This window comes from Stegostoma tigrinum, chromosome 36 (assembly GCF_030684315.1).
Source record: "Stegostoma tigrinum isolate sSteTig4 chromosome 36, sSteTig4.hap1, whole genome shotgun sequence".
Lineage (NCBI taxonomy): Eukaryota > Metazoa > Chordata > Chondrichthyes > Orectolobiformes > Stegostomatidae > Stegostoma > Stegostoma tigrinum.
In genome coordinates, this window is record NC_081389.1 from 341,053 (window position 1) to 368,750 (window position 27,698).

The 27,698-nt window shown below is 41.8% G+C and overlaps 1 protein-coding gene across 1 annotated transcript in view; it reads left to right on the plus strand.

Moving 5' to 3' along the window:
- herc1 (HECT and RLD domain containing E3 ubiquitin protein ligase family member 1) overlaps positions 1–27,698 on the plus strand; it is a 339,275-nt gene that overhangs the window by 11,223 nt on the left and 300,354 nt on the right. The window contains exons 2-9 of the mRNA XM_059640184.1: positions 2,888–3,843; positions 7,483–7,578; positions 8,080–8,274; positions 18,830–19,141; positions 19,321–19,417; positions 22,969–23,112; positions 26,112–26,239; positions 26,948–27,092. Coding sequence (XP_059496167.1) covers positions 2,914–3,843; positions 7,483–7,578; positions 8,080–8,274; positions 18,830–19,141; positions 19,321–19,417; positions 22,969–23,112; positions 26,112–26,239; positions 26,948–27,092 — 2,047 coding nt within the window. The 5' untranslated portion in view covers positions 2,888–2,913. The remainder of the gene's footprint in view (positions 1–2,887; positions 3,844–7,482; positions 7,579–8,079; positions 8,275–18,829; positions 19,142–19,320; positions 19,418–22,968; positions 23,113–26,111; positions 26,240–26,947; positions 27,093–27,698) is intronic.

Sequence of the window (27,698 nt, forward strand, 5' to 3'; positions counted from 1 at the left end):
CTGAATGGTAGTCATTAAGGCAAAACCCTACATTTGTCTTTACACATGAGGCAGATGCTGCCCAGAGCACTGTGACAGAGGAGGAAACTGTCGCTTGGTCAGAAGGTTTTAAAATTGATAAGGCACCTTTTTATGATTGAATATTTTGACTTAAAGTACTTGAAATCACTGGGACCAGATGAGGTGCATCCAAGGATATGGAAGGAAGTGAGAGTGGAAATTATAGATATATTGGCATTTATTTTTCATTCTTCTCTGGCTTCGGGGGTGGTGCTAGAAGATTGGAAAATTGCAAATGTGTAACGCCCTGGTTCCAAATAAATTGTAAAAGTAGATGCAGCAATCTGAGATCAGTTCATTTAACTTTGGCAGTGGGGGAGTAGTAGCTTAGAGAAATGTATATTGGTTTGGGATAGTCAGCATGGGTTTAAGTAAACAAAATAATGCCTAACTTATTGAATATAATCCAGAAATGTACTAGAAAGTGTTGATATGGTGTACATCAAAAAAATTTTGATACTGTGCCCCCCCCCCCGCCAGGAGTCCTGTGAAGGAAGTTTTAAGTTGAGGAATAAAAGGGACAGTAGCAACATGGGTACAAAATTGGCTGAGATAGAAAGCAAAGTGTTATCATTAATAGATATTGTGGCTGGAGGAAGATTTGTCATGGAACTCCTGAGAATTGATGTGGGCCCTTTGTTCTCCGATATCCATAGGATTGTGGTGTTGTCGGGGACAGTTTCAAATTTACAAATGACACAGTTTGAGACAGCAGTAAATTGTGAAGAGAGTTTGGAACTTTAAAATGACATTGACTAGTTGGTGGACTGGGCAGATAGATGGCAGATGAAGTTTTATGTAGAGAAGTGTAAAATTTGTTAAACTATGGTACAAAGATCATGGAAAGACAGTTTGAAATACAGATACTGTTCTAAAGATTATGCAGAAGCAGACAGACCTAGTTTTATGTTTGCAATTCCCCAGTCTTCCAGCACCACCCCCTGAATCCAGGGAAGATTGAAAAATATTTGCTTGTAGGCCTACAATTTCCATTCTGGCTTCCCTCCATATCCTTGGATGTGCCTCACCTTGTCCCATGTTTAACCCAAAATAGTTAAGTCTTCAAAGCTGGTAGGATTCATTTTAAAAAAAAACTTGTTTTATTATTACAGAAAGTATTAGCATAAAATTCTAGGGTTTGTAAATAGGGGCATAGAGCATTGAGCAATGAAGTTATGATGAACTCAATGTAAACCATTGATTGGACCTCAGCTGGAATATTGCATACAATGCTGGGCAAGGGTATGACCACATTTCGAACTACAGAAAGGATATGAATGCATTACACAAAGTGCAGAAGAGGTTAAAGGAATTTTTCAGGATGAGACACTTAAGAAAAATTGTTTCCTTTGTGGGGACAAAGACCAAGAGGAGATTTGATTAGAAATTTTGAAAAAGCATGAGGAGCCTGAACACTTGATACCAAATTAAAATGCTGGCTGAAATGAGATTGGCCAAATGGCCTTACTACAGCCATTCTACTATAATCCTGTTGGCTTAACAATGGGAGTTTCAGTTACGAAGAGACATTGAACAGGTTTGGCTTGCTGTCTGTGGAACAGAGAAGACTGAAGGGGGATGTGATTGAGATGTACAAAATTTGGAGAGACTTTGACAGGAAGGAACTCTTTCACACAGTGGTGGTGAGAATTTGGAACTTGCTGCTTGAAGCAGTGGTTGAGGCAGAAAACTGCACCTAATGACCTATTTTGATGTGTATTTACAGTGCTGAGGTATGTAAGACTTTGGGCAGGAAACTAGGATTAGAATGATTAACTGTATCAGAGATAATGGGAACTGCAGATGCTGGAGAATCCAAGATAATAAAGTGTGAAAAAGGATGAACACAGCAGGCCAAGCAGCAACTCAGGAGCACAAAAGCTGACGTTTCGGGCCTAGACCCTTCTTCAGAGAGGGGGATGGGGTGAAGGTTCTGGAATAAATGGGGAGAGAGGGGGAGGCGGACTGAAGATGGAGAGAAAAGAAGATAGGTGGGGAGGTAGGGAGGGGATAGGTCAGTCCAGGGAAGATGGACAGGCAAGGAGGTGGGATGAGGTTAGTAGGTAGGAAATGGAGGTGTGGCTTGAGGTGGGAGGAAGGGATGGGTGAGAGGAAGAACAGGTTAGGGAGGCAGAGACAGGCTGGGCTGGTTTTGGGATGCAGTGGGGGGAGGGGATGAGCTGGGCTGGTTTTGTGATGCAGTGGGGGGGAAGGGGACAAACTGGGCTGGTTTTGGGATGCGGTGGGGGAAAGGGAGATTTTGAAGCTGGTGAAGTCCACATTGATACCATTGGGCTGCAGGGGTTCCTAAGCGGAATATGAGTTACTGTTCCTGCAATCTTCGGGTGACATCATTGTGGCACTGCAGGGCGCCCATGATGGACATGTCATCTGAGGAATGGGGGGTGGGGGGGGGGGGGTGGGTGTTGAAATGGTTCGCGACTGGGAGGTGCAGTTGTTTATTGCGAACCGAGCGGAGGTGTTCTGCAAAGTGGTCCCCAAGCCTCCGCTTGGTTTCCCCAATGTAGAGGAAGCCACAATGGATACAGTATACCACATTGGCAGATGTGCAGGTGAACCTCTGCTTAATATGGAAAGTCATCTTGGGGCCTGGGATGGGGGTGAGGGAGGAGGTGTGGGGGCAAGTGTAGCACTTCCTGCGGTTGCAGGGGAAGGTGCCGGGTGTGGTGATTAACTGCCTGTTTTTGATGAGTGTGGATTTGATTAGACTTCCTGATTTCTACTGAGTGTCAAGGATCATTTTGGTTTGCAAGAAAAGTTTCTCTGATCTTCCAAAAACGCAACTATTTTCCTTTTTATCTTTTAGGACTAATGGCAGTAAAGTGACCAATCATGGCGCTGATGATTCCACCAGTGAAGCTGAAATGGTTAGAGCATCTCAATAGTTCTTGGATTACGGAGGACAGTGAATCCATTGCCACGAGAGAAGGTGTTTCTATTTTATACAGTAAGCTAGTTAGCAGTAAGGAGGTGATACCATTACCACAGCAAGTACTCTGCCTTAAGGGACCTCAGTTACCAGACTTTGAACGCGAGGCCCTCTCCAACGATGAACAAGAACACTACCTGGATGCTCTCCTCAGTAGCCAGCTGGCTCTGGCGAAGATGGTTTGCTCTGATTCTCCATTTGCAGCATCCCTTAGGAAGCGCTTGTTAGTGTTACAGCGTGTTTTTTATGCTCTTTCCAACAAATACCATGATAAAGGTAAAGTCAAACAGCAGCAACATTCGCCTGAAAGTAGTTCTGGAGCAACGGACATCCATTCTGTAAGTGAACGACCAAGATCCAGTACAGATGCTCTGATAGAGATGGGAGTTCGGACTGGATTAAGTTTATTGTTTGCACTATTACGACAGAGTTGGCTGGTGCCTTCAACAGTGCCAGGATTGAACCTCTGTAATGATGTTATTCATACGGCAATAGGCGTGATAAGCTCATTGCCACCATTATCTTTAGCAAATGAAAGTAAAATTCCAGTAATGGGACTGGATTGCTTGTCGCAAGTGACTACATTCTTAAAAGGAGTCACAATGCCAAACTCAGGAGCAGATATTCTGGGACGAAGATTAGCCTCAGAGTTGCTACTTGGACTTGCAGCCCAGCGTGGTTCTCTGCGGTATCTCCTGGAATGGATAGAAATGGCTTTGGCTGCATCGGCCGTAGTTAGTACTATGGAGAAGACGAAACTGCCCATGAATCGAGAAGGAATGATCAGTCATGATTGCTTCATGAACGTTCTTGTACAAATGAGACGTTCTTTGGTATGTTCCTGGAATCTATAGCCTGCTACCCCTGCATCTGATAATTTAACTCCCTTGCCTCCTTCAAACTTAATCATTTGTTGATTTTGAATTTTTTTCATTCTTTTGCGCAATTACATTGTGTGAACTAGATTTTATGCATTGAAAACATTTTTTGTTTGACTTACAGGAATGCATTTCTTTTGTATTATGATTTTCATATAAGACAAATATCACAGAATTCATGAGCCTGTCAGTATGAGTAAACAATGATGCTGATGAGCCACTGGTGTTAAGATGTAAATAAATTAGCTCACCTGTTTGACAGCAACAAGGCCTTTAATCCCAGCCGTAGTGTGCATCTTAGCGTATGACATTGGAGTAAATGATTCAAGAAAAACTGGTTTAATGACAACCATCATGTGCTGTAGCTTACTTACCAGGAAGTTTGAAAACAAGTACAAGCTTGGAAATTGCAACAAACAAAGCAGCTTTAACAAAAGGAAAACATGAATTTGCAAAGCGTGAGAATGGTCAGATAGTTAATGGACTGCTCTGAGAAAATAGCAAATTTCTGATAGAATGTGGAAGAGTAGCACAGGAACAAGCCCTTTGGCACATCACGCTTGTGCCAACTCACTATAATTGTATAAACTAAAAACCTTTTTGCCTCTATGGTACATATCCCTTTATTCCAAGCCAATTCATATATCTGTCAAGATGCCTTCAAACGTTGCTGCTGTATCCACGACCTTCACTCCCACCGGCAGTACGTTCTGTGTTTTTAAAAAAAACTTGTCTGTCACTTCTCTCTTACATTGTGACCCTCTTAAATGTCTTTTCTAACCTGGGAAAAAGATTCCTATGATCCATTCTATCCATACCTCTCATAATTTTGTAAACTTCTATCAGGTTGCGCCTCATCCTTCGATATTCAAGTGAAAACAAACCAAGTTGCCTCTCCTTGTAACTAATACCTTCTAAGCCAGGCAACATGCTGGTAAAGGACCTTTTAACCTGTGATGCCACTTTCAAGGAAATATGTGAACGAACTCTCAAATAAGTTGCTGTGTGGCAAGTTTAAGAGCATTGAGTATACAGCATGTAAAATTAGCCAATTAATTATTCAAAATGTTGATTGAATTTCCCAGTGGAGGAAATCTTTAAAAATTATATCCAGGTTGAAATTGATGTTGTGTAGTACAGAAATTTGAATAATTTGGAAAAACATTTTTGTGAAAGCTTTTCATTTTACAATTCTCTGGACATTTCACAAGAATGCAAATTCAAGGGGTAAAGCAGCATGTGAAGAGTGCTGATTAGTGAGTAATTTGTCTTTGAGTGAGGTGCTGCTTTCGCGACTGCCCCCCATTAATTCCAATTGACAGGTTTTGCTGCTGGGTTTTTTCTCAGGTTGGTGTCTTGATGAATGAGTGTAGTTTGAAATTTAACAAATTTAGGTTGCAGTTACTAGCACACAATCTTAACTTATATTAATTCAGAAGTTAGAGTGAAAATTAATTGGGTCAGACTGGCGAGAGTGTGGCTGGGAGCGAGGAGGACTGATGATTTCAACTGCATTTATTGCAGTGTAGAGGCTGATGGGCAAAGTAGGTGAACTCAGGGCAATGGTATGCATGTAGAGTTGTAGAATCTTACAGCACAGAAGCAAATCGTTTGGCCCATTTTGTCACTGCTGACTAGGTTTCCTAAACTGAACAAGTGACCTGAAACATCAAGGCCCTTCAGAAATGGGCTGAAGAGAAAAGGGTCCTGACCTAAAACGTCAACATTCCTGCTCCTCTGCTGCCTAGTCCACTATGTTCCTGCAGCTCCATACTGTGTTTCTCTGACTCCAGAATCTGCAGTTCTTGCTATCTGTCAAAGATCAGTGGAGTTGTGGATAGTGAAGATGGTTGTCCAAGGGTATAGTGGGATATAGATCAGTTGCAAGTATGGTTGGAGAAATGGCAGATGGTGTTTAAGCCATGTAAGTGTGAGGTGCTGCACTTTGGGAGATCAAATGCTAAGGAAAACTATACGTTTAATGACAGGACTCTGAACAGCTTTGACGAACAGAGGGATGTTGGGGTTCAAATCCAGAGCTCCCTGAAAGTGCCACACAAGTGTATAGGAAGGCAAAGAAGATGTATAGCAAACTTACTTTTATTGGTCTGGGAAATGAGTACAAGAGTTGGGATGTCTTGTTGCAACTCTGTAAGACTTGGGTCAGCCTGCACTTAGAATATTATGATCAATTTTGATTGCTGTATTACTGGAAAGAAGTGGAGGATTTGTAGAGGTTGCAGCAGAGGTTTACCACAATGCTGCCTTGATTAAATGGTATGAGCTATAAGGAGAGGCTCAAAATGTGGGTTGTTTTCTCTGGAACAGTGAAGACTGAGACGTGATTTGATAGAAGCCTGTAAATTTAGGAGATGTGAAGATAGGGTTGACGTTCGGATTCTTTTTTGCTGGGTTGAAATGTTTAATACTAGGGGGCATGTGTTTAAGGTGAGGAGAGGAAAGTTCAAGGGAAATATGTGGGGCAAGAGTTTTACACTAATGGAGGCAGATACAATAGAGGTGTTTCAGGACTATTAGATAAGCATGTAAATATGCACCGAATGGAGGAATATGGACCGGGGTAGGCAGAAGGAATTAGTTTAATTTGCTGTCATGTTCGGCACAGCATTATGGGCCAAAGGATACGTTTCTGTGTTCTATGTTCCTATGTCATTTATAAATAACTCTCCTTTCAACTTAAAAATATGCCTCCTAGTCTTGAAATTTCCCATCCCAGGGAAAAAACACCTAATATTAAACCTATCTATGCCCCTCATGATTTTTATAAACATCTACAAGGTCATCTCTCAACCTCCCATAATCCAGTGGAAAAGTCCCAGCCGATCCAGCCTTTCTTTATCAACCAAACTTAGAGTACGCGGCAACAACTCAGTAAATCTCTTCTGAACCTCGCAAGATTAATAATATCCCTAATATGGCAGGGTGACCAGAACTCAGAATTCTAGAAGAGGCCTCATCAACTTTTATAGATAAACCATAGAGAGCATTCTATCTAGGTGAGTAACACCCTGGTACTACAACTGCTCTGCTCCAGAGCCATAACAAACTAGAGTGTGTCTCTGTGTCTCTGTGTCTCTGTGTCTCTGTGTCTCTGTGTCTCTGTGTCTCTGTGTCTCTGTGTCTCTGTGTCTCTGTGTCTCTGTGTCTCTGTGTCTCTGTGTCTCTGTGTCTCTGTGTCTCTGTGTCTCTGTGTCTCTGTGTCTCTGTGTCTCTGTGTCTCTGTGTCTCTGTGTCTCTGTGTCTCTGTGTCTCTGTGTCTCTGTGCACACTGCTGCGACATGAACCTAAGGTCCCAGTTGAGTCAGTACTGAACTTGGCTATCAGCCTGCATTGTTGTGTATCCCGAAGTCCACCTTGGAGGACGTTTACCCAAAGATCCAAAACCGAATTTCCTTGACTGCTGAATTGTATGTTTCTTTCTGTAAAGGAAATATAATTTTTTTTTTGCTGCTGCTTCACTTGCCTGAGGACATTGATCTCTGCTTTTATGACGACTTCTAATTTGTTATTCAGACACCAACAATGTGAAGTTACATTTGATATTTTTAACAGTGCAAAATTGAATTTTTACAGGGTGCATCAGCTGATAGGAGTCAGTGGCAAGAGCCAACTCGGACACCCGATGGCCTATGTTCATTGTATGAGGCGGCCCTCTGCCTCTTTGAAGAGGTTTGTGGGAAATCTCCTTTTCTATGTAATATTTTGATTATTCATAAAAAGTGTTTTATGCTTAAAGTAAAACTATTTATTTTGGAAAATAAACAGATAGGCCTGTATTTTGTAAAGCTCTTTGCCATGCTGTCAGTATGTTCATGTGGAGGCGTCTGTGTTAGACTGGTGTGGACAGGGTCAGAAATCTCACACCACCAGATTCTAGTCTAACAGGTTTATTTGAAAACAGCCTGTGTTGGATTTTAACCTGGTGTTGTGCGATTCCTGACCTTGTCAATATGTTGACATATCCGTCAAATTTCTTTTGAAGTATAGACTCTGCTTAGCAAGCATACCAGTTTGGAATTGAGATGCAAGTGTTTTTCTTGATTCTTTCCTGAGATGTGTGTATACATGCTGCAAGTTTCTAACTTTGAGATTAGCCATGTGTCCATTTGTTCGTAATTTAGAATAATAAAGCATGAAATTAATATTTTTCCTTGACTCTTTGGTTCATAGGTTTGTCGAATGGCCTCTGACTACTCCAGAACATGTGCTAGCCCTGATAGCTTGCAGAGTGGAGATGCTCCTGTGGTGTCAGAAACATGTGAAGTGTATGTTTGGGGTAGCAACAGCAGTCATCAACTTGTCGAAGGAACACAGGAAAAAATTCTGCAGCCAAAATTAGCTTCCAGTTTTGCTGATGCTCAGACTGTAAGCATAATAGTTATGTAATTACATTTTCTGCTATTTCAACTTGACAGTTTTTATAAATGATGTGTGTTTGTAAAACTGAGGAAACTGTAGCAGCTAGCTATAGATATAGCTTCTGTTTCTACTACAGAGATCAGTGAACTTAACTGCATTGCACATGTTTTAGTGTTTGGGAAATCATTTAGAAGAAAATGTGGCCATCTGTATGAAGAAAAAGTAAGAACAATTGACAAGTCAGTGGTGTTCCATAAGTTTTGACCTTAAGTTATTTAATTCAAATTAGTTTATGGTCACACTGCTATTGCACTCACTGATGTTCCACGTAATATTCATAATCTCCTTTGCTGAAATGCTGTCTTTATTTGCACGGTAAATTCATAATCACGGTTGCTCAATTTATAATGACAACTCATAGATATGAGTAGAGTTTAAGATCAGCGAAGTTATGCTGGCATTATTTGAAATGGTGGTGAGGCCACAGATTCCAGAGCTGCACACAGCACTCCAGCAATGTTACAGGCAGGATTTGGGTGCAGAGGAGATTTACTAGGATGTTGCCTGATCTGCAGAGTTTTAGTTACGAAAAAGGATTAGATAGACTGGGGTTGCTTTCCTTGGAGCAGTGGAGACTGATATGATTGAGATGAATAAAATTATTAGGGAGATGAGGTGTATAGAAACATACATGGAAAAACATAGAAGATAGGAGCAGGGGGAGACCATTCGGCCCTTCGAGCCTGCTCTGCCATTCATCATGGTCATGGCTGATCGTCCACCTCAGTAGCCTAATCTTGCTTCCTCCCAATAACCTTTGACCCCATTTGCCCCAGGGACTATATCTATCTGCCTGTTGAGTACATTCAATGCCTTGGTATTAATTATTGACTGTGGTATTGAATTCCACCAGCTCACCACTTGTTGGGGAAAGGAATGTTAGCTAATTTATGCATTTGCCCTTCCTATTATTTTGGTAAAATAATTGGTTGTGTTGTTGTGAGGATGTGTGGAATGCTAAGAATTTAATTTTGTAGCAGTAACTCTATGTGAGCAATGTTGGTATAAGGAGGTCAACAAAATAAATTTCCAACTTGTAGTGATCAGGCTGAGGATGAGATATTCACACAGATGGAAAGAAGTGAAAGTAATGGATGATTTGGGTGGACAAATGTGCAATGTGGAAATGAGAAATCAGAGCACAAAAGAAAGGTAATCCATCTTAAAATACAAAGATCTGTGTTGTCGTCTTTGGATGTTTGTGGATGAGGCCCAGCAAGGGTGAGCTTTTATTCACCCTATCCTCAACTCCAGTACACCACTGATGCTCAGAAATCTGTGAATCTTGACCGTTAAACATACTCGAAGACTGAGCCTCCACAATTCTCAGTTGTAGGCAATTCTAAATGTTCACACTCCTCAAAGTAAAATTTATTTCTCCTCATCTCTGATCCAAAGTGAGCATTTCCCTTTTAAAAGTGTGCCCCTTGTTTGACATAATATTCCACTTGCCATGTAATGGCTCTGTCCGATTTCTCCTGAAGGCACTTTACATTTTTCTCACAACATACAGTCCTAATTAGTATTATTTGAAAGTTTGGACAGATTATATTTGGTCCCCAACTCTAAATCATAAGGCTGGACGATATCAAAAGCCTTCTGAAGGCTCTCCAACAAGTCTTTTTAAACATGGTTCTCCATTCACAAATCCATGCTGACCATGGCCAGTTAGATGATTATCAACAGGTGTCTAATCATCCTATCCTTTATAATAGATTCCAGCTTTCTCCCTGTTGTGGATTTTAAGCTAACCGGTATACTTCTTTTTTGTGCTGTCTTTCTCTTTCAGTAGTGGGGTGATGAGCTCCCTACTAATCCACCGCAATTATTCCAGAAACTTTTAGGGATTTGGAAGACTATCACCATTGTAACAACTACCTCATTGGGTATCTCTTTCAACGCTCTGGGGTGATTTGCATCAGATCCTGGAGATTTCTTAACTTTCAGCCCCAGTAACTTCTCCAGTACTAATCTTGCTAATGTTCATCTTCTTTACCTCCTCATTCTCCTTAACTCCTCATTCCCCTCAGTCACTGACCTGCTACTTTTGGGATGGTTTTAACATCTTCCGTGGTGAAAACAGACACAGTGTAATAATTTAGTTTCTCTGTTCTCCATTCTAATTTTTCCTGACTTTACCGTTAATCAACCCACAGTTATTTATCCCAAGCATTTCCATTTTATTAACAATTTATAGTCTCTTTTTGGTATTTCCTATATTGCGTTCCTATTCTATTCTTATTTTCCTTTTTAAGTTTTTTTCGTCCTCCTTTTATATTCTATAAATCTCCCAGTTATCTGAATTGCTGCAATTTCTGAAAACTTCATAGTCCTTTTTGTTTTCAGCTTAAACAATCCTGAACTTCCGTTGTTAGCTATAGTTGACTGACTTTTTTGAACCTTTGCCACTTTGAAGGAAGGTACAGTTGCTTCCAGTCGTGTAATAGTGCACTCAGCCTCTTTCCTGAACTCTGTCTTGTTATTGTTTGAGATTGACAATGGTGGTGTAGTCCGCAAATTTGAAAATGGAGTTGAGATGGAATTTGGCCACACAGTTGTGAGTGTATATGAAGTAAATAAGGGGTCTGAGTACCAGCTTTGCAGGACATCAGTGTTGAGGATTATGGGAGAGGAGGCACTATCATCTGTTCTTAGCGAATGGGTCAGGAAGTTGAGGATCCAGTTAGAGTTGGGGGAGCTGAGACCTAGGTCTCAGAGTTGAGCGATGAGTTTGTTTGGAATTATGGTGTTGAAGGTGGAGCTGTGGTTAAGAAGTAGGATCCCAACATTGATATCCTTGTTAGCCACATGTTCCAGGATGAATATACGGCCAGGGAGGTAATATGTGCTCTGGACCTGTTACACTGATAGGGAATTAGAAAAGGATCATGGTAGTTTGGTAATCTGGAGTTGACGTATGCCATGACTAGCCTCTTGAAACACTCCATAATTATGGAGGTCAGAGTCGCAGGGCTGAAATCATTAAGTCACAATGCATGACTTTTCTTTGGCCCCAGGATGATGTCCGTATTCTTAAAGTAGGTGGGAACTTCAGGTTGGAGGAAGGAGAGGTTGAAGATGTTTTTGAATACTCCAACCAGCTGGTCTGCATAAGATCTGAGTGGACGACTAGGGACTTTATATGGACCAGTCACTTTCTGTGAGTTCACAGTCAAGAGAGCTGATTTAATGTCTGTGGCGGTGACTGTGGGTACAGCTGCAGTCAAGGCAGTTGGGATAGGTGACAGTGTTTCAGTGACCTTCTGTTCAAGTCAAGCATATAATACATTAAGTTTGTCGGGTAGGGAGATACTGTTGCCTGCGATTTTGTTTGACTTCGTTTTGTAGCCAGTTATGTCATGTAAGCCTTATTGCAAATAACGTGTGTCCATGTGCTTGCTCCGGGTCTCAAACTTGGTTTGGATTTGCCTTTTGGTATCCCTCGTGGCTGTAGGAAGGTCGTACCTGGATTTTCTGCGTAGGTCAGGTTTGCCTAACTTGAATGCTTCAGACCTGGACTTGAGTGGTGGATTTTCTGGTTCAACTATAGTTTCCGGTTGGGGAATATTTGGATTGACTACTTTGTCGTGTGGTCTCCTATACACTTAGTAGTCAAGTCTGTAACATGTGATGATGTTGTCACAGTTTTTTTGTCCTGGTTGGTATTTTTTTTTGAGATTATGTAAGTCCGAGGCGAGGAGCTGTCTCTAAAGGTCAACCATTTGTGAGGTCTTGTGGTTTTTTTTAAATTTGGAACAGTGGAAGCAGCTGGGTGTGGCCAGCTCTCTCAGACCAGGCTTTCTCGTTCTATTTATATTTTAAGTTTAGTTTTTTTTTAAGCAGAAGCCTTGGCGATCTTAAGAGTTGGAGGATTCAGTGAATGTCTCCTAGCTACTTTTGTGAATTTTCTCTTGATGCTTTTTCCTTCTCGATTGGAGATCTGCATGTGAGAATCTGTCTGAATTTGCCTTTTTGCCAAGGAGTGTAACAAGTGGGATGTAACTATATTGGAACAGTTATTTAGTCATACATACTATATCTATTATTCAGTTAAGTTTTCCATAGTCAAGTTTCTATAAATTCCTATTTCTTTTTGTATTTTCAATATAGTAAGACCATAAGACATAAGAGTGGAAGTAAGGCCATTTGGCCCATCGTGTCCACTCTGCCATTTAATCATGGCTGATGGACATTTCAACTCCACTTAACGTGCTCTCTCCCTGTAGGCCTTAATTCCTTGTGAGATCAAGAAATTATCACACTCTGCCTTGAAGACTTTTAACGTCCTGACCGCCACTGCACTCCGTGGCAATGAATTCCACAGGCCCATCCCTCTCTGGCTGAAGAACTGCCTCCTCATTTCCATTCTAAATTTACCCCCTCTAGTCCTAAGGCTGTGCCCACCTGTCCGAGTCTCCCCGTCTAATGGAAACAACCTCCCAGCGTCCACCCTTTCTAAGCCATGCATTATCTTGTATGTTTCTATTAGATCTCCCCTCAACGATCTAAACTCTAATGAATACAATCCCAGGATCCTCAGCCGTTCATCGTATGTTAGGCCTACCATTCCAGGGATCATCCGTGTGAATCTCCGCTGGACGAGCTCCAGTGCCACTATGTTTCTCCTGAGGTGTGGAGCCCAAGATCGGACACAATATTCTAAATGGGGCCTAACTAGAGCTTTATAAAGTCTCAGAAGCACATCACTGCTTTTATATTCCAACCCTCTTGAGATAAACAACAACATTACATTCGCTTTCTTAATCACAGACTCAACCTGCAAGTTAACCTTTAAAGAATCCTGGACTTGCACTCCGGGATCCCTTTGTACTTCTGCCTTATGAATTTTCTCACCGTTTAGAAAATAGTCCATGCCTGTCGTCTTATTTCCAAAGTGCAAGACCTCATGTTTGCTCACGTGAATTTCATCAGCCATTTCCTGGTCCACACTCCTAAATTGTCTAAATCTTTCTGTAGCCTCCCCATCTCCTCAGTACTACCTGCCTGTCCACCTATCTTTGTATCATTGGCAAACTTCGCCAGAATGCCCCCAGTCCCTTCATCCAGATCACTAATGTATAAAGTGAACACCTGTGGCCCCAGCACTGAACCCTGCGGGACACCACTTGTCACTGGTTGCCATTCCGAAAAAGAGCCTTTTATCCCAACTCTCTGCCTTCTGTCAGACAGCCAATCCTCAATCCAAGCCAGTAGCTCACCTCGAACACCATGTGCCCTCACCTTACTCAGCAGCCTTCCGTGAGGCACCTTATCAAAGGCCTTTTGGAAGTCTAGATAGATAACATCCACTGGGTTTACCTGGTCTAACATACTTGTTACCTCTTCAAAGAATTCTAACAGGTTTGTCAGGTACGACCTCCCCTTACTAAATCCATGCTGATTTGTTCTAATCCGACCCTGCACTTCCAAGAATTTAGAAGTCTCATTCTTAACGATGGATTCTAGAATTTTACCAACAGCTGAGGTTAGGCTAATCGGCCTATAATTTTTCATCTTTCGTCTTGATCCTTTCTTAAACGGGGGGTTACAACAGCGATTTTCCAATCATCTGGGACTTCCCCTGACTCCAGTGACTTTTGAAAGAACACAAACCAACAGCTCTGCTAATTCCTCAGCCAACTCCCTCAGAACTCGAAGATGTAGCCCATCGGGGCCAGGAGATTTATCGATTTTTTAGACCTTTTAGCTTTTCTAGCACTTTCTCTTTTGTAATGCCTACCGTACTCAACTCTGCCCCCTGACTCTCCTTAATTGTTAGGATACTACTCCTGTCTTCCACTGTGAAGACTGACGCAAAGCACTGAAGTTCTTCAGCTACTTCCTTATCTCCCATCACCAGCCTTCCAGCATCAATTTGGAGTGGCCCAATATCTACTTTTGCCTCTTGTTTGTTTCTTATGTATTGAAAGAAACTTTTACTATCATTTCTAATATTACGGGCTAGCCTACCTTCATATTCGATCCTCTCCTTCCTTTTATTTTTCTCTTTGTTATCCTCTGTTTTTGTAGCCTTCCCGATCTTCTGATTTCCCAGTCCTCTTGGCCACTTTATAGGCTCTCTCTTTTCCTTTGATACATTTCCTGACTTCCTTTGTCAGCCATGGCTGTCTAATTTCTCTTCAATCTCCTCCTTTCTTTCCCCCCCCCCCTCCCCCCCCAAGATAATCTTTCTTTTCTTTGGGATGAACCTCTGTACTATCTCCCCAATTACACCCAGAAACTCCTGCCATTGTTGCTCTACTATCTTCCCTGCTAGGCACTGCTTCCAGTCGATTTTCATCAGTTCCCCTCTCATGCCCCTGTAATTACCTTTATTTAACTGTAACACCATTACATCTGATTTTGTCTTCTCTTTCAAACTGCTGACTGAACTCTACCATATTATGATCGCTGCCTCCTAAGTGTTCCCTTACTTTAAGATCTTTTATAAAATCTCGCTCATTACATAGCACTAAGTCCAGAATAGCCTGCTCCCTTGTGGGCTCCATCACCAGCTGTTCCAAAAAGCCATCTTGGAAGCGTTCCACGAATTCCCTTTCTTTGGATCCACCAGCAACATTGTTCACCCAATCCACCTGCGTATTGAATTCCCCCATGTTCACCGTGACCTTGCCTTTCTGACATGCCCTTTCTGTTTCCCAGTGCATCTTGTGCCCCTGGTCCTGACCACTGTTTGGTCTGTACATTACTCCCATTGTATATTTTTTTGCCTTTGTGGTTCCTCAACTCCACCCACAGACTCCACATCCTCTGACCCTATGTCACTCAGTGCCATAGATTTAATTTCATTCTTAACTAACATGGCAACCCCATCCCCTCTGCCCACTTCCCTGTCTTTTCGATAAGTTGTAAATCCTTGGATGTTTAACTGCCAGTCCTGAACCCCCTGCAACCATGTCTCAGTGATGCCTACCACATCATAATCATTCAAGATTATAGTGTTTAAGTAAATAGTGTTTTACTTAATGTCGAGTAGTTTGACCAGTTGCATTGAGTCTAGAACATGGCACTTCACATATACTTTTAAAATAAAAAATTAGGGCGTAGCTACCTTAATGTTTTGAGGGGGTCTGGTCTTGTCTGGTCCACGATAAATAGTAGTGGCATATTTCTTTCAGTTAGCTACTGAATGTAGGCCAGTACACTGACTCAAAGCAGTCCCATAGAAGCCCTTCTGTTGCCTCATCAACACAACACTACATTCGTTACTGGGTCTTCATACTTCTTTTTCTGCTTGTAAGCCAGAAAGACCAAAGCGTTGTGGTCTGATTTTTTTCCAAAATGTGGATAGGGGTAGAGCAGTAGACATTTTTGATTGTACAAGAATGTTCAAGGATGTTTGGACTTTTGGCGGGACAGGAGATGTGTTGATGGTATATTGATAGCACCTTCTTGAGATTGTTGCCTGTGACTTTGCCAGGCCAATGATCAAGGCCTCGGACTTTTCTGCCTCAATACTGCTTATAGCGTTATACTTCAAATCTACTTGTCACTTCTTCGTGGGGTGGGATGTAGACTGCTGTCAGGAGAGCGGAGGTGTACTCGGGTGGCGGGTGGTAGGAACAGCATTTTTAAAAATTCTAGGTCAGGGGACACCATGTCTGAGCACAAGGAGTTGTTGATTAAGAGGCAGACACTTGCCTTGCCCAAGAATGCTGAGCGATGTGTTCAGTGAACCGTGAAACTCCCAGGTTGTAAGGCAGTAGCAGGAGTGAGCCATGTATCTGTAAGACTTTGTAAGATGAGTTTAGCTTTAGGTTCATCCCATTTTGTTCTCAACAGCTTGGATGTTTGTCTGGAGTGTGCTGGGGAGGGGAGGGGAGACTTGAAGCCCCAAAATTTCAGTCTCGCCAGAAGCCCAATATATCTTCCATATTTTCTGAAATAGTGTTGCGATGGCTGCCCTGGTCAATCCCAAGTATCACTGAGGGTAGTCTGCTCTTCTTGACGATAAGTGCGTGATCCTGATGCGGCCCTGGGCACCGGTCACGGCCTTGAGCGTTCTGTGGTGTCTTCTGGCCAGTTCAGTTGGGCCTCTTTGATATTCTGATCTTGCAGCGTCCAGGTCTTGATCCCTTGCTGATTGGACCTCTGTTCCCGGTTTCCACAAGTTTGGGAAAGGCTCTGGGCGTGCAGTTCCACCATCAGCAGGGCAGGCGGTATGTGTGATGTGGCGCTGGGCATGAGCCGCATTGACAAGCCCTTTGGGAGGTCTTGCCGTCAGTCTGATCAGACTTCCTTGATCTCAGTTCACAATAGGGCCAGGCCACGGTTCTGAAGTTCCATGAGAAGGTCAGGCTTGAGGTTGTAGACATGTTTGCCGAGGTAGTGGGTTGAAAACGTCCTGCTCTAAGCAGGACAAACACCAACGCTTCCCCAGAGGTGTGGTGACAAAACATTTGTAACCAAACCCATTAGCTCAGTGAGCATGTCTCCAACCTCATTTTCAACCTGAGCTACAAATATTATCAAACTTGAGATCAGGTTTGTGGGAAGCTGGTAGGCCTTTGAGTCCTTTGGGCTTGTGGTTCGAGCATTGGTAGCCAAACATTTGGGGAACCTTTAAACCTGAAAGTAGATTTAAGAGAAGATTATTTGTAATTCCAATAGACTTAAACTTAAAATTGAGTTTTAGATAAAGCAGAGCAGTTATAAGATATGCTGTAGACTGCTTGCAAAGTGTTGCCGTACTCTAGTGCCATCATGAACATAGCTAGATGAAGCCTGAGTTTCCTGCTTGTGAGGTGCCATTTAATTTCTTTCCTGACTCCCTGAAATCTACCTTCAGGCCCTCCTTTTCCTCGGTACTAATGTAGACCAGGTTCTGGTTGATTCCTCTACCAGAAAGGCCAAAGAAATGCTTGTGTGTTTCCCTGACTATGGGATTCCCTATCATTATGGGTTTTCCGTTGTTCTTCCTCCTGGTCTGTACAGCTAAGTTATTTGTGGGCCTATGGGCCTGTCTGTGGCTGCACTAGCCTGAGGAATCATTGCTCTCACCATTGTTCAAAATGGACTATCACCTAGCAAACATGATAAACTCAGAGACTCTTGCAGTATTTGCTTGGTTTTGGTAGACTGCCTGATAGTAGTCACCCATTCCCTCTCTGCCTCTACATTTTCTAATCTATGTTGTGTCCACCTAACAATATGTGCACAATAATGATGTCCTTTTGCTGGTCAAGTTCTGAAACCTGGATCTCGACCTTGTGTATCTGGCAGATGTTTGCCTGGGACACATCGTATATCCATGACTTTATGCAAGCCACAGGATGTATACCCCACTTGGCCTTTCTGACATGCCATAATATAATGCTAAACGCTGTTTTGTTACCCTTAAAATATGTACCGGCTTGCATTGAAAACCTAGCAAGCTATTTCTCTGAAAAATGTACCTTGAAGGGACTTGAACACAAACTAAACATCGAAGTTTTACTTCAAAGACTGTAAGTACGTACTTAGTCACCAATCAGCTGTTTTCCCTGCAGCCGTAATGTTGCACCACTATTGACCTCAGTGCAAGTAGGTCCCTTGATCTGCCGTTATTTCCCCTCCTGCTCAATTCTCACTTTGGGGACTTTATTTCTTACATTGAACCTTAATGAAAGCAGCTCTTGGTGAAGTCTCCAAATTCCCACAGCCCAAATTTCTAACTGCTCACTCTATCTCAGTCTCATTCCCAATGAAGTTTTACACACTCTAACCATGCACTTTGAGAACTATGTGAAAAACTCTCGTGAGAGGCTATATTAAAATCGGAGAGATTTGGTTTTCTGGTTCAATATAGATAAATCTCCTTGTAATATCAAGTCAAGGGATAAAACAACATCTTGGATGTGCAAGACCTCAGAACAACAGATTGGACAAGAAAGACTTCCTTTATGCAGCATTTTGATGATCTCTGCAATTTCTAAACCGCTTTAGTGGAAACAAACAGTTTGTCATTTGGGCATTTACTTTTTATGGTTCCGGAAAGCCCAGTTGTTTTTTAATCTTTACCATAGTGTTAGGTGTTTATCCATGTCATTCACGTTATTCAAAGAGTAAATTGAAGCCTCAGTTGAAATTGAAACAAAAACAGAAATTGCTGGAAAAGCTCAGCAGGTCTGGCAGCATCTGTGGAGAGAAATCAGTTAACATTTCAGGTCGGAACTGATGGTAGCTAGAAAAATGTCAGTTTACATGCAGAAGATAAAGTTGGGGCAGGAAGTAAGAAGTAAATGATAGGTGGCAATAGAGCCCAAAGAGATAGAAGAAGGAAATGGACATTTCAGGCTCCCTTGTCCTTCTGATTTTGGTTGTTGAACTTGCACTCTGAATAAACGACAGGTTCAGAGCCTGATTTATTTTTTATTTTCTACAATTTGATCAGTTCTTCTTTTATGGAAGGAATAGGTGATTATAATACTTTCGCTATTACATCTTTTAAATGTGGTGACTTTTGCCATGGTTCATGGATTTCATTTTCTTTCTCATTTAGATTGAAGCTGGACAGTATTGCACATTCGTTATTGCATCTGATGGATCAGTGAGAGCCTGTGGCAAGGGCAGTTACGGAAGGCTTGGTCTAGGTGATTCAAATAACCAATCCACCTTGAAAAAGTTAACTTTCGAACCCCATCGAGCTATCAAAAAAATCTCCTCATCGAAAGGTTCTGACGGGCATACATTGGCATTTACCTCAGAAGGAGAAGTCTTTAGTTGGGGTGATGGTGATTATGGAAAACTTGGACATGGAAACAGTTCCACCCAAAAATATCCCAAACTTATTCAGGGCCCATTACAAGGAAAAGTAAGTGCTTAATCATTCTAAGAATTTCCAATAAAAAACTTGATTCAGTATGACTTCTTTCTCTTCAAGAATTTGAGAGAGAATAATTGTAATAGCTGTGGTAAATCACTGTTATAAATCCAAATGAAATATGTTCTGTGACAGCTTGATTTGACAATTTCTACATGTCCTTTTTAAAGGCCGTTGTATGTGTATCTGCTGGCTACAGACACAGTGCAGCCGTTACGGAAGATGGTGAATTATACAGCTGGGGTGAAGGGGACTTTGGGAGGTTAGGTAAGGTTTTTCTTTTAATTTTCTTGGCAAAGCGGTGACAAAGTAGTTGAGGAACATAGGAACTTAAGAATAAGGAATAGGAGTAGGCAATACGGTCCTTTGAGCCCACTCTGCCAATTAACATGATCCTGGTCTCAATTCTATTTCTTTGCTTGCTCCCCATAGCCCTTTATCCCATTATTCATCAGAAACCTATCCTGTTTCTTTTCCAATCTGATTCAACCTCCACTACATTGTGAGTTCCACAGATTCACAACCCTTTGAGAGAAATAGTTTCTCTTCTCGGTTTTGAACCGACCTCCTCTCACAGCATATCTACGACCTTTTGTTTGAGACCCGCCCCCACCCCCCCCCCCCCCCCCCCCCCCCCACTACATGGGGGAATATCTGTTAAGCATTCACCTTATCAACCCCGTTTAGTATTTTATATGCCTCGACCAGATTCTGTCCCCACACCTCTTCGTTCTTCTGAGCTCCAGCGAGTACAAGTTCAAACTACTCAACTCCTTTGAGTGTGACAGCCCTTTTGATCCCTAGAATCAGCCTGGTGAACCTCCTCTGGACTGCCTCCAGTACCACCACATCCTTGTTCAAGTAAGGAAACCAAGATTGGACACAGTACTCTAGGCGTGGCTTCATCAATGCCTTGTACAATCGTACAACACTTGTATATTTTTATAATCTAGTACTTCTGCAATAAATGCCAAGATTCCATTACCTTTCTTAGTTTATGCTGTACCTGCATGTCTAATTTTTATGTTTCATGGACAGATGCCCTGATTCCTCTGCGCTGATGCACTTGGAATCTGCTTATTTAACTAATAATTAGCCCTATTATTTTTCTGGTCAAAATGGACAATTTCACACTTATCCAAATTTAACTCCATCTGCCAGATTCTGGTCCATTCTTCAAGCTTGTCAATATCTATTTGTAAACTCTATCTTGACATGATAAACTGCTTTCCCACCTATTTTGGTAATATCTGCGAATTTTGCTAACTTGCATTCTGCTGCTGCTTGCAGATTATTAACATAAATGGTAAACTGTTGAGGTCCAGGAACGGAACCCCATGGCGCTCCACTAGTTAATTTTCCTTCCTTAGAAGGATTTATCCCAACCCTCTGCTTTGTGTAAGTCAGCCAATCAGCTATCCAAGCCAGTAATCTACCCTTAGCCTTCTCTGACGTAACCTTCTGGATTAGTCTTTTATGTGGCATCTTGTCAAATGCCTTCTGGAAGTCTAGATATACTCTATTCACCAGATCCCCATTATCCGCATTGTTGGTTACCTCTCAAAGAACTCCAAGTTTATCAAGCCTGACTTGTCCTTCATGAAACTGTGTTGATACTGATAAATTGACTTTGTTTTTCCAAGTGTTCAGTTATCTCTTCCTTAATGATTGACTCCAGAAACTTCTCCACTGCAGAGCAGTCTGTAGCTAAACCAGTTTGCATAAATATAGTGAAAGAGAAGGCATAAATTTCTGCATAATGTCTTCTGCTATGGAAATGTTAAGTAATGATTGTAGTCATTTTCTTAATGAGCATTTATTTTGTGTGAAGTCATGCTGATGTGCCTTTTTTACATTTTATGAACTGAACCGGGACTAGTGACATTTGGCGAATCATTCCAGTTCAAGCACTCTTCACATAATTTGAAGTGATGGACTTACTCCTTCATTAAATGCTTTTCTATGCTTAGTCTGTAAAGGCTTGCACATAGCTGTAATTAGACTAACTACTCTGCAGTGACTTGGCTTGTCCCCGTCTCCGTGCTTAAATGGATATTTTAGATGCGCTACCTGCCCATCGCGATAAAATTTACATTGCTATGAAAGGTTGGAAAATAGTACTCCAGGGTTTTTGCTTTGGTCTTTGTTCAGCCTTTACAACATACAGCTGCTGAGTGACGCCCATTTGAGTTACGTTGTTTTTACATTAGAAATAGTTTTTGTCAAGTAAATTTGATTATTTCTCACATTGCTTTGCTACTCCTACATTCCCTCTTTGAACATAAATAGTTAAAGTGAAGACTTATTGCAAATACATAACTTCCTGGAGTTTCTTTGATTACCAAAAGACCCTGTAAACACATTGAGGGTGAGTTTGCTTTGTTTTCAGCTTGTGTTTTATGGGTTGAGGGAATCTCAGTATGCATAGTAAAGACTCTTCTTATTTTCTTATTTAACATGATACTACATTGGTATCTTGTCAAAGTGTGGTTGTGTTATGATTCATTGAACCACTAAACTATTATTCTAGCCTCTTTATTGAGAAGGATCAATTAACTGGCCAACTTTTGACCTGTTTATTCTTTCAGGCTGACAGGTTCATCTAACTTGTATTGTGAATAGAGACAATCTTTATTATGGAAATTATTAGACATGTATATTTTCACAGTAACGTCTTAGATTATCTGTCCTGGCTAATCTCGTTCATATGTACCTTGTCTTTCAATCTGTTCTTATGCCATTATCAAAATTATTCAATTTCTTCGAAATAGTGTTCAACTGAGTTGAGTATACATTTTCTCTAAGGTACTATATGTTGAACTAGTTAATAGTGGTTACAAGGCATTGGTGAGTTCTCGCGAAGGAACTTTTTCGGTGTCATACTAGTACAATGATTTCATGTCGTCAGTGCCTACAGCAGAATTAGACACCTGCATTTCTCATCTTGTGTGACTGAAAATAGTGTATTTTGCTGCTTGTATGAATGTTTGACTCTAAGTTTTATTTTTGGAAATCATCAGATAAAGTTTCCTTCCTCAGAAATTTAGGATGGCTTTGTGTGACTTGGTCTTATACAACATAGAACAGTACAGCAGAGGAACATTTCCATATTTCCATAGAATCTCTACAGTGTGGAAACAGGCCCTTTGGCCGAACCCACACCAACCCTCGGAACATCCCACCCAGACTCATCTCCCAATAACCCACCTAAAATACACATCCCTGAATGCTATGGGCTGTTTAGCATGGCCAGTCCACCTAGCGTGCACATCTTTGGACTGCGGGAGGAAACTGCAGCACCCGGAGGAAACCCACACGGACACGGGGAGAATGTGCAAACTCCACACAGACGGTTGCCCGAGGGTGGAATTGAACCCGGGTCCCTGCCGCTGTGAGGGAGCAGTGCTAACCACTGTTAGTTAACGTTTTGGGTCCTGTGATCCTCCTTCAGAACCTGAGTTTGGCTCTGGCCTGGCGATCCTTCCCAGAACTCAGATGCTGTTAGACCTGCTGACCTTCTCCAGAAACGTCTGTTTTGGATCCTTTTAAATTTTTCTCCTCTCACCATACATTTATGCCCTCTATTCATTGTAGAGCATCCTGTAAAAATTCACAACTTGTCACTAAAAGCCTGTTAGAGCAACACACTCTCAAGTGATTTTACACCTTGCAGTTTTGCAAATGTGAGCAGAGACTCATTTGGAAAATGAATTAGTTTTTGTTTTGTTCTGAAACTTGGACATATATTTTACTTAAATTTTATTTGGATCAAAATAACATGGAGCAATATTAACTGTTCCATTTTGTCTGTTTGATAGGCCATGGTGATAGCAATAGCCGGAACATCCCAACTTTGGTAAAGGATATTAGCAATGTAGGAGAAGTTTCTTGTGGAAGCTCGCATACCATTGCGTTATCAAAAGATGGAAGAACAGCATGGTCCTTTGGAGGTGGTGACAATGGTAAGTAATGCCTTTTTGCTGTGGTGATGGTCTTCTGTTTTTGACAGGCGATTTTTAATTTTCATAGTTCTTTCTAAAAATTTTATTTCCTTCCCCTTTTTTGAAATAAGTCGTGTTGTGTTCTTCTTCCTTTTGTAGTATTTAACTGTTGTGTTCATTATATGTTTTGCTTAATATTGAGAAGTTCGACTAGTGAAATTGCATCTGGAAGACAACATTGCATTTGCCTTCAAAATAAGACAAAGTTAGGGCCTAGGCTACCTTCTTAGAATATTTTGAAGGTGTCTGGTCTGGTCCATAACAGTGTAGACCAGGAATTTTCAGGCACAGTAGAGGATTATTGTTGGAGATGAGCTGCACTAAAACGCTAGGCAAGCTTCAGCTAAGCCTGGACCTGCTTGTCTGCCCTGATGTAAATAAGCAGTCTGAGAGCAGAGTTCAGTTTAAAACCAGAAGTTTCAGCCATGTGACCAAATTCCTGAGTGGTACAGTTCAACCTAGCAAAATTGGTTTGAAGTCACCTGTCAAAACTGTTGTGTTCTGAAAGATAACTGTGTGACTGTTCACAACACTTCAACCTTAATACATTTAGTTTCTTTTCAGAAAAGGTGGAGCTTGAAACATTGTTGATTATTCCTTTGGGTGTTACTGCAAATTGTCACAAAATGATATTCAAGGTGTCACATTCCTGAGGTCTGATGAGTTACCTTTTATCCTGGTGAATATTGTAAATTTCTAGAATCGGCTAACTTGTCCTTTATGCAGTCAATAACAGCCATTTTAAATCCAATAAATCCAAAATTGAACTTTGTATGCACATGCATACAGCACACAAGCTAGCTAATCATCCCAAAAGGTATTTATGGTCTTGACAAATCACCTCATCTAATCCTGTCGGCATATCCAGGATGAAAGAATAGAAAGTTGTTTTCCCCTTGAATGCCTTCATGACATTTGACTCGTTGTGATAGAGTTTAGACATTCTAGCTACTCTTTGGTTAAAGTCTATTCACCTATCTTTCTGACTGTTTATTCATGACTATTTTATGACCCCAGTTGAGCCTTTACCCATATGGAAAAGCACTTCTTCCACACTATTCTACACTTCTATAATCTTGAAAACTCTTATCAGGACAATCCTCGGTGTTCTAGAGGAATTCCGTTCTGAAGGGGGGAAAGTTGCGGTCCTTGAAGAACCCCCACAGTGATCGAGAACGCCCTTGACCGCGTCTCCCGTATTTCCCGCAACACATCCTTCACACCCCGCCCCCGCCACAACCGCCCCAAGAGGATCCCCCTCGTTCTCACACACCACCCCACCAACCTCCGGATACAACGCATTATCCTCCGACACTTCCGCCATTTACAATCCGACCCCACCACCCAAGACATTTTTCCATCCCCTCCCCTGTCAGCTTTCCGGAGAGACCACTCTCTCCGTGACTCCCTTGTTCGCTCCACACTGCCCTCCAACCCCACCACACCCGGCACCTTCCCCTGCAACCACAGGAAATGCTACACTTGTCCCCACACCTCCTCCCTCACCCCCATCCCAGGCCCCAAGATGACATTCTACATTAAGCAGAGGTTCACCTGCACATCTGCCAATGTGGTATACTGCATCCACTGTACCCGGTGCGGCTTCCTCTACATTGGGGAAACCAAACGGAGGCTTGGAGACCGCTTTGCAGAACACCTCCGCTCAGTCCGCAACAAACAACTGCACCTCCCAGTCGCAAGCCATTTCCACTCCCCCTCCCATTCTCTAGATGACATGTCCATCATGGGCCTCCTGCAGTGCCACAATGATGCCACCCGAAGGTTGCAGGAACAGCAACTCATATTCCGCCTGGGAACCCTGCAGCCATATGGTATCAATGTGGACTTCACCAGTTTCAAAATCTCCCCTTCTCCTACTGCATCCCTAAACCAGCCCAGTTCGTCCCCTCCCCCCGCTGCACCACACAACCAGCCCAGCTCTTTCCCCCCCCCCCACCCACTGCATCCCGAAACCAGTCCAACCTGTCTCTGCCTCCCTAACCGGTTCTTCCTCTCACCCATCCCTTCCTCCCACCCCAAGCCGCACCCCCAGCTACCTACTAACCTCATCCCACCTCCTTGACCTGTCCGTCTTCCCTGGACTGACCTATCCCCTCCCTACCTCCCCACCTACACTCTCTCCACCTATCTTCTTTACTCTCCATCTTCGGTCCGCCTCCCCCTCTCTCCCTATTTATTCCAGTTCCCTCTCCCCATCCCCCTCTCTGATGAAGGGTCTAGGCCCGAAACGTCAGCTTTTGTGCTCCTGAGATGCTGCTTGGCCTGCTGTGTTCATCCAGCCTCACATTTTATTATCTTGGAATTCTCCAGCATCTGCAGTTCCCATTATCTTAGAAATTAACCTCAATTCTTTTTTTCTTTTTGTCATTCATTTGCATTTCTTCTTTCAGTGAAGTGCATATCTGTATCACTAGGCTGTTTTCCAAGATGTGGGGACCTTATTCTTGCTACCAAATTGTATTAACCTCGCTTTTTGAAGTTTATTTTTCCAATTACTTGTCTATTTTTCGAGGCTGTGACAAAATACAAGCAGATAATTGCAGTTCTCCATATTTACAATAGTCCTCCCGATTTTAATTGATCCACAAATTTTAGAATTTTGCTCCTTCCTGACCCCAAGTCCAAATCTTGTATATAATTGCTGACGACCAGTTGTCCGAACACCACTTCCAATAATGATGAATCTGATTTGCTAAGTTGTAATTCCTCCCCTCTGTTTTCTGTGGTGTAGCCAGCTTGTTGATTATTCTACTACTTGTTCACTGATTCCATAAATTTCAAACCAATGTGACATTGTTTGATTTCATGGTTTGGGTAGTTTTTATTGCTATATCATCTCTTGGATTCTCTGGCAACTGGCTATAATGCTCAGTACTCTAAGTTAATTTGACTGTTTGTTTTGGATAATAGTAGCTAATATATGCTATTCATTCTGCTAGGTAAACTTGGTCATGGTGACACAAACAGAGTTTATAAACCCAAAGTTATTGAAGCCTTACAAGGGATGTTTATCCGTAAAGTATGTGCTGGGAGTCAATCTTCACTTGCTTTGACATCAACAGGACAGGTCAGTTAAACTGCAAAAACATTTTTATGGTATAGACTATCCTTTTGCTTGCTGTAAGATTAAGTAAATGGTGAATACTTGATGTAGCTGGAATGACCCATATGTTAGAATTTTTTTCAAAATGTGTTAATGATGTATACAACGTTGACTAAGCAGTGTTGATTACCCAGCTTTACTTGCTCAATTATGATAACATAGGCAATGAGGATTTCATCTGCTGGCTGAAGAACAGACAAGAGTCTGTGATGGCCTTTTCTTCGTCTTTTGTTTCTCGGAATGTCTGCTACAATCGGGCACTTTCCAGGACACGGCTAGGCCTGGCCTGGCCTGGGGTCAAGGAGTCAGAAGATGGAAGTCCTAACTAATGAGAGCTGCCAGACTGTCCCAAAGGCATTAGTCTGTGTTTCTGGATTATGTGTCCAGTGATATTACCATCGTGCCTAAGTTTCTCCTTGATTTTTATTTTATTTTATCATGTTCCTGTGGAGTGCTTTGGAATATTTAATGATAGAAAAGATGCTTGAGAAATATAACAAAATTTATTGTCGGTCCTCGTTACAGTATTGCCATATAATAGAATATCAGGAATTTAAAAGTCCTTTGCATCCTATAGTTTTGAAAAAAAAACATGTAGCATGAATTTGATACCACAAATTTATTCTGAATTAATTTGGTCATCTATTGATATTTGCTGTATTTTAACTGTAGGTATACGCTTGGGGCTGTGGTGCCTGTCTTGGTTGTGGATCATCAGAAGCTACAGCCTTGAGACCCAAGCTTATTGAAGAACTGGCTACTACTAGAGTAGTTGACCTCTCCATAGGTGACAGCCACTGTTTGGCTCTTTCACATGGTAAGAAGCAATTTTGAATTTCTAAACCAGTGTGATCATTGCAGAAATGACTGTCTATTCTAGTGAAATTAGACAGCTTGTGAGATGAATGTAACGAGCTACTCTGGTAGTGGCTCACTCGAAAATATTACAAAGCTTGATAATTGGAACTACTTGATTCTAACCAATCATTTTGTAGCCAAGTGTAAGAATCTTGTTTGGTTATTGGAATATTTTTGATTAGAAAGCCGTACATTATAACTATACTCTAAATAGCACATGACTTTATTAGTGAATGTTTAATTTTCAGTTTATTCATAGCTTTAATATCTCTACCAACTGTAGATAAGCCCATTCTGCAATGAGGAGCAGGGATACATTGAACTTTCCGTTGACAGAATTAAAGTGCAAAATGGTCGGCACAACATTGTGGGCTGAAGGGCCTGTTCTGTGCTGTACTGTTCTATGTCCTATGTTCTATGTAATGCTTTAAACATGTGACTTTGATTTTCTGTGCATTATTTACTGTGGCTGCGCTGTATAAAACTTCAGTAAGGCCACATTTGGAATTTTGTGTAGTGGAGTTCTGGTAAACGTGCTACAGGAAGGATATGGAGGTGGGGTCGG